General features: G+C 37.6%; 1 protein-coding gene across 24 annotated transcripts in view; it reads left to right on the top strand.

The window, feature by feature from the left end:
- The window catches only part of ptk2ab (protein tyrosine kinase 2ab), a 76,473-nt gene that overhangs the window by 25,601 nt on the left and 37,307 nt on the right, over positions 1-13,565 (top strand). For 16 of the 24 annotated variants that reach the window (XM_079626134.1, XM_079626137.1, XM_079626136.1 and 13 more), the window contains 2 exons: positions 8,304-8,530; positions 10,918-11,084. In XM_079626134.1, coding sequence (XP_079482260.1) covers positions 8,304-8,530; positions 10,918-11,084 — 394 coding nt within the window. Of the gene's footprint in view, positions 1-1,010; positions 1,637-6,191; positions 6,404-7,574; positions 7,835-8,303; positions 8,531-10,917; positions 11,085-13,565 lie in introns of those variants that run through there. The other 8 variants (XM_079626119.1, XM_079626138.1, XM_079626133.1 and 5 more) reach the window with 5 other exon arrangements.

Genomic DNA, 13,565 nt, shown 5'->3' with positions numbered 1-13,565 from the left:
AAGGTGTGAACCAATTGTTATATACAAATACAAACTGAAAAATAAAACTGATGAGAATTAAAGAGAATCTGCAGTCTTTTTATTTTTTAAATATCATTTTTTACTGATTTTTAAAAAGGTTTTTGAGTAAAATTCAAATATATTTTACATATTTAGAAAACAAAAATCAGAAGTTTTGTGGATGTTATTTACTATTATCATTAAATCGTGAAATCGTCTGCATTATATCTTCTGCAATTTTAGATAAAGACAATTGCAGACTGAATTGGTAAATCTCTGATATAATTTTTATGTTTGTATTGCAAATAGCACAGAACAAAGTCTTAGCTGTATTTTGTAATCTGAAAAGGTATGTTTGGGATTACACAACTTCTGAACTATTTCTTCAGTACATTGCCATAGTACCTTCAACGTGAACAACTGTGTTGAAGTTATGTAAACGGCAAACCTTGATGATGCACTTGTTTGCTAAAAAAAAACTTTAGCTACATTTGCGGTGATGTTTCATCGTTTATTTATGTGCATCTCTGCAAGTATGGGCTGTTGTCAAAAACAGGAAACAGGCTTCCTTCCTTTAGCCTTTGTCAGGTAGCTGACGGACATTCCTTCAGTCCTTCTCTACATGAAACTCCACAGCTGTCCTGAAGAGCCACAAACAGCCTCTTGATGAAGCATACAATATAACATTTCTACCATTATTCATAAGGTGATTAGGGGTTCTTCGAAACGATAATGCTTTGTATTTAAATGTGCAACACAATGCCGAGAATGTAAACAGAAGCCCGCCCAACTGAATAATCCTGGTCAAACCCTGACCCTGAAAAACCTGCTCGGCTGCTTCTTTTAGCTTGGTGGTCTGTTTTGTAAACATAAACTGGTCAGCCAATAGCAGTTGGTTTCACAGGACTCATTAGCATATTTAAAGAGGCCCCTCCTCTTATTTCAGTTGGCCTGATTCTCTCTCTCTCTCTCTCTCATCCCTCCCTGTTAAACACACTTTCTCTCCTGACACACTCTGCCGGATTGTGAAACTTACAGACGCTGTCACCGCAGTCTCTCTTAATCTGGATGAACCTCAGAAAGGCAGCTAAAAGGAAGCATTTTAGCATGTGAGGATTATTCTTGTCGACATTTCTGCCTTTCTTCCAGCCTTGCCCTTCGCATCGCATCCATTCTCTGGAATACTCCGGACAGCTGTGGGATTTCCCTGTCACTTTTGGATATTTTCCCACTGCTCTTGTTAGTGGTTTTCAAAAAACAAGACCAGCACACCTTGCATTTGTATCTACCTGGCGCCCACCCTCTTTCCCATTACCGCACGCTCTTCTGGGTCACTTCATGTTTTCGCACTTCTGGATTAGAGCATCCGTCAGCTGACCAATCACCTTCCTGTGACCTCACACTACGCCCCGCCACAAGCCTTTGAGGGCCATCCCTGGTGGCCTGGTCAAAGTGCGTTGCGGTGGGCCGGGGTCACCCCCTGCTCCCTATGACTGTGTCAGGGAGTCGGAGAGCCGCTGGGCCTGGGAGAGAGACGAGAGAGGAGGCCAGCGGATGGAGAGCAGCGGCTGCAATCCCTTCCCGCTGTGCTGGGCACGAGGAGCCAGCGTCTACTCCTACCCTCCCCCTCTGCCAAGTATGTCACTCACATACAGCACTGCAAACCGCTTCCAGAAAACCTCCATGATACTGTTTCACGCTCGATCTGTCTTACAGGATGTGGAGTATTGATTTAAAGGAGGTTTAGGAGAAAGGTGTAGGAGGTCCGATATGACCTCAGTGGTTTTCGTCTGTAGGTTTTTGCTACTGTCCTTTATTGTGGTATTTGCTCTCAATAGAAGTGCTTTTGAATTGTGTTCGGCAGATGCCTTCTAGCACATCATCTATATTGGGCTTTGCCGCTACAATCTTACATTGTTATATTGCACTTATTTTTCCTTACAATATTGCATCAGTCCTTCATGTTTTAGAGTAGTTTTATTTATGGTACGAGATAAAAGTGAAGCGAATCGCACAAGAGATTCTCTCACTCGTGTTTGGTGAAGTATATCAATCATGATCTATCTATGATATTTTTTGTAATGTATTGTGAGATAGTTGATCATTCCAACCTTAGTTTATACCGGAGTCGACAACCTGTTAGACCTTCAATTTATTTTGCTATATGGATGAGACTACTGTTAAAAGTTTTTTGTTTTGTTTTTGAAAAGCAAAAACAAAATAAAAGTATCTTATGCTCACCAAGGCTGTATTTATTTGATTAAAAATAAAGTAAATACATTAATTAATATTGTAAAATTAAATGTTCAGCAGCCGTTATCCCAGGTTTCTTCAGAAATCATTCTAAAATGCTGGTTTGGTGCTCAATTCTTAATATTATCAATGTTGTAAACAGTTGTTCTACTTAATATTTTTGTGGAACCTTTGATTGTTTTTTTCTCATAAAGTGCATTTATTTGAAATCTAAATCTTTTGTAACATAATGAATGTCTTTACTGTCTGTTTTGATCAATTTAATTAATCCTTGCTGAATACAAGTATACATTTCTTTTTAAAAAATCATACTGACCCCAAACTTTTGAACAGTAGTGTATACTAGTACTAGTAGGCGGTTTAGTCTTAGATTTGTATCGCACATCACTTATATGAGCAAGGGTCAGATTATAATTTTTGCAATCTGACTTGAATCATGTAATTTATTATTCACTGACCAAATTTTTTTTTTTAACTTGCATTTGCCACTGAATGTGTGGCCTGTATGCCCATGTTTACCCTTCCTGATTTCAAAGGTTCCTGATTTATACTGTTGTCCTGTGTACAAGTCTGGGCAAAGATATTAAAATTAGCTTATTTCTTTTAATTATTCATTCTTTTTTTTTGACATGGTTTCAAGGATCTCGTTCACGTTTTGAAGGATCTCTTCTGTATTGTAGGACTGAGAAATCGACTCACTGCATGAGCTCCAACTCATTAGGCTGAGTTTAATGACCAATCAGAGAGCCTGATTATCTCTCCGCTGACATCAGTGCAAGAGCAGTCATGTAGGTGGAGTGTAGCTTCATTACTGAGGGGTGAATTCCCACCTGAGCTACACTGATTTTGTAGTTGGGAAGATTGGCTCATACGGAATACCAAAATATATTGTTATTTATTGTCAGTGAGATCTGTGAGTTTCATTGTGTGGCTGATACATTGTACTGATGCAGACATATTTACACCTTTATTCTATTGTATTTATTTTACTGGCCCAACCAGACATATTGATAATTTGAAAAATTCTAATAGGCATTCCTGATATTAGCTTTCCTACAGTGCAGACTTATCTAATTGGTGGAAAATTACCATTTGTTTATAGCTGAGTTAATTAAATCTCAGTAATACTGGTGTTAATTGGAGATTATATTCCTTTACAAATTAATATACCACAGGCTCACAGCTTGACAGCCACTTTCAATTCTTTTCTCACATTTACTCTTGGGCTCTATTCACACAGCGATTGCAGTTTACAGCCCACTGCCACCCAAACTGCAGAAAGGAAATTGTAATTGTATTATTTTATCATAAAAAAAAGGGTGTTAAACTCATTCCTTTTGTTTCCTCTCTAACTGTCCAGGCCATAGATTAAATCAGACCTCCTGCATGGCTAGCTTCTCTCCACCACAATTAAGACAGGTTTTTTTTTATTTTTTTTTATGCAAGGGGTTACAAAAAACGTTTGTATCTTCATTTTAAATATATATTTTTGTTGAACTTCATGTTTTGTATAGCTATTTTTTGTTCAAATAAATTGAGTGATTCCAATATTCAAATCTGGGATTTTGAGTAAATGGAAAATCTGTTTTTATTTGACATTTAGTTATGTTATAGTATAGAATTAAAAGACGCAGGATCATGCATGGTCTTTGTACATATGCATATAGCCAGTCACAACCTAACCATAAGCTCTACTCTTCAGCACAATGGTTACCATAAAACCATCAGCATAACAGAAACAGAAATTTCAAAAATAACTGAACATTAAACATTACCAGGTCTTTCCCTTCACTCAAACACATAAAATAACACTTAATTTCAACATTTACTCTCCTGATCCAACCATGTGCAAAGCATGCTGGGAAATAAAAATCCTCCACCACAAAAATCCTGTACGTAATCTCAATACAAACGGATTAAGTACACTTCTATTTTAAATTTAAGTGGATTGAACCCAATGCAATTAAGTTAGAACAAAGTGTATAGCAATTGTGTTGCACTAGCTCATTTTAATTAAGTAATAATTACTAGCTGCAAAATCATATTTTTCAGTGTAGATTTAGTAGCAATACGGTGGAATACACATAAAAAGTTGGAAACTGACCTCTGTTAGCCAAGTGCAAAGAAACGAGGACAACAGTGAACAATGACAGGGCAAAAGTGTACATGAAGAGGAACAAGAAAGAGAGATGAAACCTACACCTTTTCTTTTGTCACACCTTTCTCATGTCCAAGGGTTTGAGATCTAATAAGGCAAAGAAATGTCAGTCTCTCTCTCTCTCTTTTTTTTCTCTTCCAGCTCCTGTCTTTAAAGAAATTGAGTTGGAATTGGGATAAACCATTTCAGAGGCACATAACCATCCCCTTTTTACTGCCGTCGAGGCTTGTGTTTGCTGCAAAGAATCTGTATATCTATTGGTGTCATCTTGTGAGTCCTCTACCTATGGGTCTGTGCAGAATTACCCCATGAAAAAAAAAATCTCTTTAGTCATATTCTAAGTTTAACCTATAGCTGTGGAGGAACAAATAAACCAAAAAAAAAAGAGATATTGAAAGAGACCACTCTCACTATCAGATGTCTCAGCTTACGTTTCTTGAGCTCAGATACTGGAGCTTTTTGTGTGGTGTCCAGTCTCTCTGGCAGAGCGAGTTCTTTGAAAAGACTATTGCTGGGAGAAAGATAAGGTGAAGGCACAGCACATGCGTACTAAAATGAGTACAGTGTGTGGCACCAATGTGTCTAAGCAATGACTTTAGTTATCTCAATAATGTAGGTTTAGCATGTTTGGTCAATTGTTTTGTTTCTGTGTTTTTGTGTGTGTGTGTTTGGTTTTGTTTTGCTTCAGGGTTTTTTCTCTTTTTTTTTTTTTTTTTTTTTTTTGCTTTGCTTTGACTAGGCTTCGGCTTTGGCTTCACCTCAGACTTAAAGCATAAATTGTTATGAACACAAATGTTGTGATCAGAGTTTCTGTCTCATCATTTGCCATGTTCTTTTGAGCAACCATACTAACATCCCATAATACACATCTGACATTTGAAATGTTGTACACGTTTAAGTTGCTCTTTAAAGTTTTGTATCACGGGTCTTTTATTTAGGCAGCAGTCCAATAAAAGAGGGGATGTATTTAGGGGGAAATTGATAACCATTCTGGCTACTGTATGACTGAGATTTTGGAAAATCCTACTGAACGCATCAAGTACTGAAACAAAGCTTCTCTATCTTGCCTCTGGTTCAGTCAAGGACATTCATCTGAATAATCTTATGCACAGTGAATGAACTACCATTCAGTAATTTTTCTTGTTTGATTCAATGTAATGCCACTGAACCTATTTCCTCTATGGAAATAGCACAGCTAAATATAATATTCTCAGGTGTTACCGTGCAAGCTCTTGTGGCCATATTTAGTGTTAGGATTCATAATGGTTCAAGCAAAATATTTGAAATTTGAGTGGTCCGTTGGCTTACAGCTGTTTTTTTATATATTTTTGACTCCCCCATTTTGATTCTTCCAAAGGTCCCTCATTGTACAAGACAGTAATCCAAAATAATTTTGATGTTTTATTATGTAACAGAATATAGAAGAAATACAACTTTCAGATGATATTTGCTAGAGTTTTTCAGTAGGTGCCTTTGTTATCAGTCAGATGTGTGTGAACTCCTCCTCCTGACCAAGGTCCCATTGAACCACGTGTGTTTACTTGTGGGCGAGTGCAACTCGAGTGTTGTGATTTTAGGGCCGTTGAATCCTGGTCTTTGACTCATGATCGTCTTGTCAGGAAGTGTTGTGTATTCTCCTGGTCTCCTCAGAGCAAACATACAGGAACTGTATCACCGGTTACATGAACCATGGGCCAGTCTGGACACATTATGATAAGCAGGATGTGATGTCACACAGAGGAAGCTACTAAAATGGATTGTCTGTTTGAATATGTGAGGGCTGGAGTTTGTGTCGAAATGTGTACCAAAAGACTGACCGCGACAACATGGATTTAACGTTTTGTTGACGTCCTTTGGACCCACCGAAGTGTATGTGTGCTTTGCACTGTAGTGCTTCCGTCAAATCATTGTTTCTGTTTTTAGAGGGCCGTTTGAGCCCTGAACTATTGAGATCTGCGCTGGCGTGTACCTGCTGGCCCTTCTTCAGAAAAGGTAGGAGTGGAGCTCAAAATGAACTAAAACTAACTTAAAAACTGCTATAAAATGGGTATTGTGCACTTACCGGTTGTTTCACACTGATTTAATTTCCCATTTGCAGGGATTATTGTGTTGGTGACCTTAATTTTGTTTGACGTCATATCATTTTTTGAGTTATTTATAGATATACCAGTATCTCTGTGGAATGCTTGAAACTGATTGGTGACATAATGAATGATGTCCAAGGCAAATGACCACTCATCTGCTTTGTTCAGGGTTTATTTTACGATATTGACCATGAAGGCTTATCGTCACCAATATACTTAGCTGTTAACCATCGTAATAGAGCTGCAGACAAATCGTGGGAATGTTTTGAGCTGATTTGGCTGACGTGAAACAGTCAGCCATTGTGGTGTTGACCTTGCGGCTTTGGAATGCTGTAGTTTGCCATCGTGGATTGTTGTACTTGAAGCTTTTTTTGGCAGAATATCTGACATTATCATAGTCCCCAAGGCCACTCGTCTGGCATGCTTGCAGGAGACATCTGTCCCTCTGAGGTGTTGGTGTCTGGACCTTTTCCTTTATTTCCTCCCAGGAGTCCCACCTCCTGTTAGTGTCTGCAGCATCCTGCTGTAAATTTTGCCCTGACAGTTAAATATTGTGCTGATCAGACCTTCAGCTTTATCAGCGTTGATCCAAAGCTTTGAAATTGCCTCGCTGCCGTTCATTGCCTTGGTAGTTGTGTTAAGGTGACACAGCTGAAGCGACTCGACTATAGAGCTTTCATTGTCTTGTCAGTGTGTTTTGATTTATCTATGTGTTCTGCAATGGATGTTAATGTTTTGTGCTCTGTTTAATGTGTTTTTCTCTTCTTTCTATTCTGAACAAGAATATTCACTAAAGCTGATAGTTCAGCCATTTACTATACACAAAAAAGATATTAAATTGTGAATGTTCCTGCAAGCTTTTTCCATTTGATTGATTATTAGAACCAATGATATTAGGGGCTTTCACACCGGATAGTTCTAGGAACTAGTAGCCACTAGGGTGGTTCCCCGAGAACTAATGGTTCCCCTAGGAACGTTTTCCTGGTTGTTTTTGCACCACCAGTAGGAACTCTGAAGTGACGTAACGCCGCGCTTGTCATTGTGATTTTTATTTTGACGCCGCGGTGGACTTTTATTTTGACGTCGCTGAGAACGCCAGCCAGAGTGCAGACAGTGTTCGCATTCTCCGTGTTCATTTGTTTACGATATGTCTAACAGTCCTGTCTAATGCGTTATTAGATAGAACTGTTTTACATAGAAAGTAGACAGTATAAATGAAAAGTTATTAGCGTATGCCATCTGGTTGATGTCCAGTGTCGCTAGCGGAGCAGAAAGACTTAATCATGTTTGGCTTGGTCCCAGGCTCAAAGTTGCATTGGATTTTCTCCTCAGCGTAAAGGTTAAGAGGCTTACATCTATCACTGTTTTCCATGTTCGTCGAGTTAGTTTCTGGAGTAAATATATAAGCTATAATGTTTACACTGCCTTTTTAAAAATGCCAGGTGCTGGTGTTTCGCGTGCGTTCAGCGTACACTTACGACTCAGATATTTCCTATAGTGCTGCTGTGTTAGACCCTACTCTGAAGTAGGAGCTAGATTAGTTCCTCCAAAAGGAGTTCCTAGAACTAAATCGTTCCTAGTTCTTGCGGTGCGAACACGGCAAAAACCGGATACTTTCACCAATAGTTCTAGGAACTATGAAAAGGTTCCTGCGGTGCGAAAGCCCCTATTATAATAATCAATTGTTGTGTAACGATAAAGGATTTAGACATGTTTCTTGTAATAATAATTGTAACACTTTTCAGTCTTAGTTCACATTAACAATATTTAATTATTTATAAAATAATATATATCTTTGTTCTCCGCAGAATATGACAGACAGTTAGCACCCACCAAAGCCATGGCAGCGGCTTACCTGGACCCCAACCTGACCCATGCCCTGAACCAGGGGGTCAAGCCTCGCTTCAGCGCAGGGATGGAGCGGACGGCAGGGGCTCTGGAGCGCGTGCTCCGAATCTTCCACTACTTCGAGAGCAGTAGTGAACCCTGCACCTGGTCCAGCAACATCCGACACGGGGACTCAACTGATGTCAGGGTGAGTCTGCAGATCAACTGGGTCACCCACTAATTTGTTCTCCAGGATACAAAATACTAAACTTTTTAGGGATGACCATATCGTTTTCATCCAGGAGAGAGAAATGCAATGTCATTATGGTCTTATTGAGACTGATAATATTAGGGTTAGGGTGTTATATTATTTAATGGGGGGGCCTATTATTTGGTTTAAAAAAAAACTTAAATTGAAATTGTTTACATTACATCATGTTATTTAGTACTGTATGAATCTTGAATCTAGGTAAAAAATATACTATATATGCAACTTATATGTAAAAAATGTATTATATAACATTAACTGCCATTTATAATTAATTGTTAGTTTGCTTTTTACACTAGTTTCTCACATACACACAGATCAAAGTGTTTTTTTTTTTATTCTGGGATGCGACACCACAGCTCATGCTCCCAGTGTGAATGCTGCAATCGGTTAACGTGAGCACATGTGATGTGAATCCGGTGTTACACTTGCTCAAGTTAATGGTTTACTTGCTCAAAAGTAGTTTGACCAACAGCAAGCAGATATTGTACATAATCGGCCAATTGTTGTGTGCAAGAATGCCGGATCTACAGAGAACAGACACATAAATGCAAATATGCATACCGTACATAGAATGTATGTCGACCGTAGAGAGCATGTCAATACGAAAACAAAGCCAAGGTATTTGAGAAAAGTTGGAAATCCTGGCTCGATATTTTAAGTTCTGAAAAAAGAGGACGTATGGTCACCCTGTCGTCGAATTCTGTATGTGATCTTTTCTCATTCTCCTTCTCCTTCTCATTCTCATTCTCATTCTCATTCTCATTCTCATTCTCTTTAAAAACATTATATAGATTAATTTCAACCATCATGTTGATTTCTACGTAAGATACACCATTGTTAGGCGTGGCCATTGGAAAATTAATGTTATTAGTATCAGGCAATATTTTTATTATTATTCAATAATAATATTTTTCTTTCCAAAACTAGCAATAGAATTACTGTCATTATTAAATGCAAAAAATACAATAGATAGCTCATCATATTAGATTTTTGGTAAATCTGTAATTATTGGTTATTTTATTACATGCTTTCCTTATTGTTAAGAGGACTATTTTCAGTGACTGAAATTGAGTTCTAAATTGTGTATTTGTGATGTTTAATTGTTGTTTTTGAACTTAGTAGAAGTCTTATTAAAGGGATAGTTCACCCAGAAAGGAAAGTTCTTGCATCATTTACTCACGGTCTTGGAATGACGTTAGAGTAAGACTTTTGTTCATCTCTGGAACACAAATGAAGATATTTTTAATGAAATCTGAGAGATTTCTGTCCCTCCATTGACGGTCTACGCAACTACCACTTTGACGCTTCAAAAAGAAGATCGTAAAACGAATCCATATGTATCAAGCGGTTTAGTCTGAATACTGATTGATACATATTATTGTTGCATTAGTTTTATTGATCCCGACACCACAAACATTCCTGTGTAAGACTAAAGATGATACTTCCTCTGAGCTTCATGCTTTTCAGCATTATCCAGAATACAGCTCTCCGTGGCCTAGAGCACTCGTGGTAAAACCCCCTCAGACAATGGCATGCTACTCTAAATTATTTAATGAGGTTGGTTTTTGAAGCCAAGTAGCCGTTGTTACTTCAAAGCGTATTGTCCCGCTTTCATCCCTCACACATCCGCCATCGTCCCAGTTTTATGCAGGTTTACATCTGATGCTCTTTAGTCGTATCAGGTCTGAACCTCATCCAAACCTGGCCCACACTAAATGGATCTGCCACAGAAATGTCACATTTACACGCACTAACTCAGTAAATGAAACCGATTGAAGTTGACATCTCAGATGTAATCTGTGGGAGTTTATTCAGGTGGTTTTAGTGTGATAAAGCCCTATGATTTATCCCATTTTTAAGATGTTATTTTTTTTTGTTTTAGACATGCTACATTATGTAGTCCGATGTCTGTAAGGAAATAGAAAAGATAATGGCCATGAAATATAATTCATCACACACTAATGTGACTTATCAGTTCTTTCCTCGTGGCTCATGCATTTAGCAATTTGCATAATAAATGAAATAAGTTTTTCCATCCTGTTAGACATCATATATTATGCTACAGCAGACTCTTGAACATCCTGCTCTTTCTCGGTCTCATCTATCTCCTCTCTCACAATCCCACAGAACCAAAGAACTTACTGACCCCGTTAATGTAACACATTGATCAAAGAAAGATTCAACTGAAACTCTTCTGGCTTTGAACCGTTTCCTTCAGAATATTCTCTCAGATTCTCTGAGATGTGTCCTGCTTTGAATATTTTATAAACTCAATAGGGTACTACTATATGATGTCACCAAATTGTTGTGTGTGTGTTTTTCAGGGCATTATACAGAAGATCGTGGACATCCATAAGGTGAGGTGTGTGTCCTGCTTTGGTCTGCGCCTTTGCCAGCTGAGAACAGGTGAAGTTCATTGGCTCCACCCCGACATGGGCGTGTCTCACGTGAGGGAGCGGTACGAGCACAGCCATCCTCAGGACGACTGGAGGTGAGTCCCTGTTTTAATGCCGATATCATAACCATAAAAGCAATATTATGACTCTGGAAACATGGCCATTGACCTGTTTCCCCTTCTCAGTGGCTGCCATGTTGAGATCATATGACCAGCTGAGTCGTGTAGTTACTTGGTTAATACAATTACAGTTCAGGGCAGGTCCATCTGTTTTTTCAACCAATGACAAACAGGGAGAGTGTTCTGAAGTTTTAGGTCACTTTGGGGTCACTAAAGTTGAATGTTTTTGTAACATTATAAATGTCTCTATACGATCACTTTTTATCTTTGCTGAATAAAAGTATTAATTTCTTTAAAAAAAAAAAACTTGCTGACTCCAAAGTTTTGAATGGTAATTTGTTAATTTTGTCATTTAAATGGTAATTGATTTGGTGACACTTGTAGGGCATAAATTAGTTGGCCAATATTTGTCCATTTTGTGATTTTTATCATTTTGTGTGTGTAAACTAATAGTATATATTGTGTGTGTGTAAACGCATATATATATATATATATATATAATATATAATATATATTTATATATTATTTATTTCATTTAATTTGCTCGTTTCAGAAAAAAAAAAATCCTTGAATTGTAAATACTGGATGTCAACATTAGTGGCCACCTTACTTTTTAGATATCAGTATTAACATTGGCCGTTCAAAATTTTGTATTTTAAATGTTTTTTACTTTGAATATGCACAATATCAACAAACATGTTTTTTCATATGCACTTAAAAATAAAAGAAAGCCGAGCTATGCGCTTTCTGCAGAGGAAGTAACCACAAGCTTTAGATTCTGACAGGTCTATGTTGCCGCACAGGGGCTTCGTAAAGTGTGCCATCACTTATTTCTGTAATCTTTCCCCGTACTGCTTTATGTTTCTGTCTACAATACAATCAAAACACCTCTAACATCTCACCTGGTGTCTGACATCTGACACCACTGTGGTGCTGTGGCACATTATTAACTTTTATATTATAATTACATTTTTTTTAGGGCTATTGAATGAAATGATGATGGTTCAAGCCTAAGACCATTTAGAAAGGTGTTAAATTGTGCAAACCTTCCCTTGTATAACAGAATTCCTGTGTCAAAATCTTCATGTCCAATATACGTACTTTGAATATGTGGGTCATGCCTGTTTTTTGAGGATGACACCGCATATCGCTGTCTTGTAAAGAATTATCGGAGTGAATATGCTGTTCATATTTAGAGGATGAAAGAATGATATAATGGCTTATGTATAATTCATTCAGTGGGGGTGGATAATTCTGCATCAAACTGAGGTTGACCCAGTGGGCGGAGCTTCAGAATGAATGTGGCTAGTCGTAGTGAGTTTTATCTTAATGAAGCTAAATAAAGCAGTCGCTGCTTAATTGCTCTATTGTTTATATTCCATTCACGCTGCCCGAGGCTTGTTTCACCCATCTTCTTTCTTCAACCGTTCATTATGTATGAATGGGCTTTTTATGCATTTACGGGGAAGTCCGCGGTTCAAAGGATGAGCTGGATTCTGTGTTCGCCCTCCAGCATGTCTTTTTAATGAAAAACATAGCTCTGATAATAAATTCAGCATTTGCTTTAAAGCAAGACATTTTACCCTCTGCAAATGCAGATCAGCAGGTTAAATTCCTCTTTTACTTTCTGAAGAAATGGAAAAGAAACAGACTTGCAGGCTACCTCTTGTTTTTCATGGTCTATGATCGTGTTTCCCACATGGAAAAATGTTATTCACCACAGCCCGAAATTACAGTGATAAACCTGATCTAAACCAGAACTCCAAACTAGTTCTATTTTAATAATAATACTTTTTTATTGGTGGGAATCGTCTGTGCTAGTACGTGTAGAAGAATGTTTGTATTCTGATTGGCCTGATTGTAGAGGGACAAAATATCTACAATGTTTATGATATCGACGCTGAGACAAAAACACTATTGTTACAAAAATGCATTCATTTTGCACTACTCTGGAAGTACATTAAAACCAGAAAGAAATGTTAACTTTAACTGCCCTAAAACACACTTTTATATAGTATTATACAAATAGTGTGTGTATAAAATCGAAGTAAAATGCAATGTACATTCACACATTTTCATTTTATGTGTACATTTCTGACATTTGTTTTCATTGTATATTCATAATTTATTATTAATTCTTTTTTAATTTACTTAAAATTTGGTTTCCTACACTTAGGTGATATTATGCAAAATGCTGGAGCTTATGCAACTAAACTTAAAGGGTTAGTTCACCCAAAAATTAAATTTCTGCCAATGATTACGAACCGTCATGTCATTCCAAACCCTTAAGACCTTTGTTCATTACCGGAACACAAATTAAGATATTTTTGATGAAGTTCGAGAGGTTCTGAACCTGCCATAGGCAGCAACGTCATTGCAACTTTCAAGGCCCAGAAAGGTAGTGAAGACATTGTTAAAATAGTCCAATTGACTACAGTTCAACCTTAATGTTATGAA

Source organism: Phoxinus phoxinus (assembly GCF_949152265.1).
Source record: "Phoxinus phoxinus genome assembly, chromosome: 10".
NCBI lineage: Eukaryota > Metazoa > Chordata > Actinopteri > Cypriniformes > Leuciscidae > Phoxinus > Phoxinus phoxinus.
The sequence above is the reverse complement of the archived record's forward strand: the minus strand, read 5'-3'. Positions and strand labels throughout refer to the sequence as shown.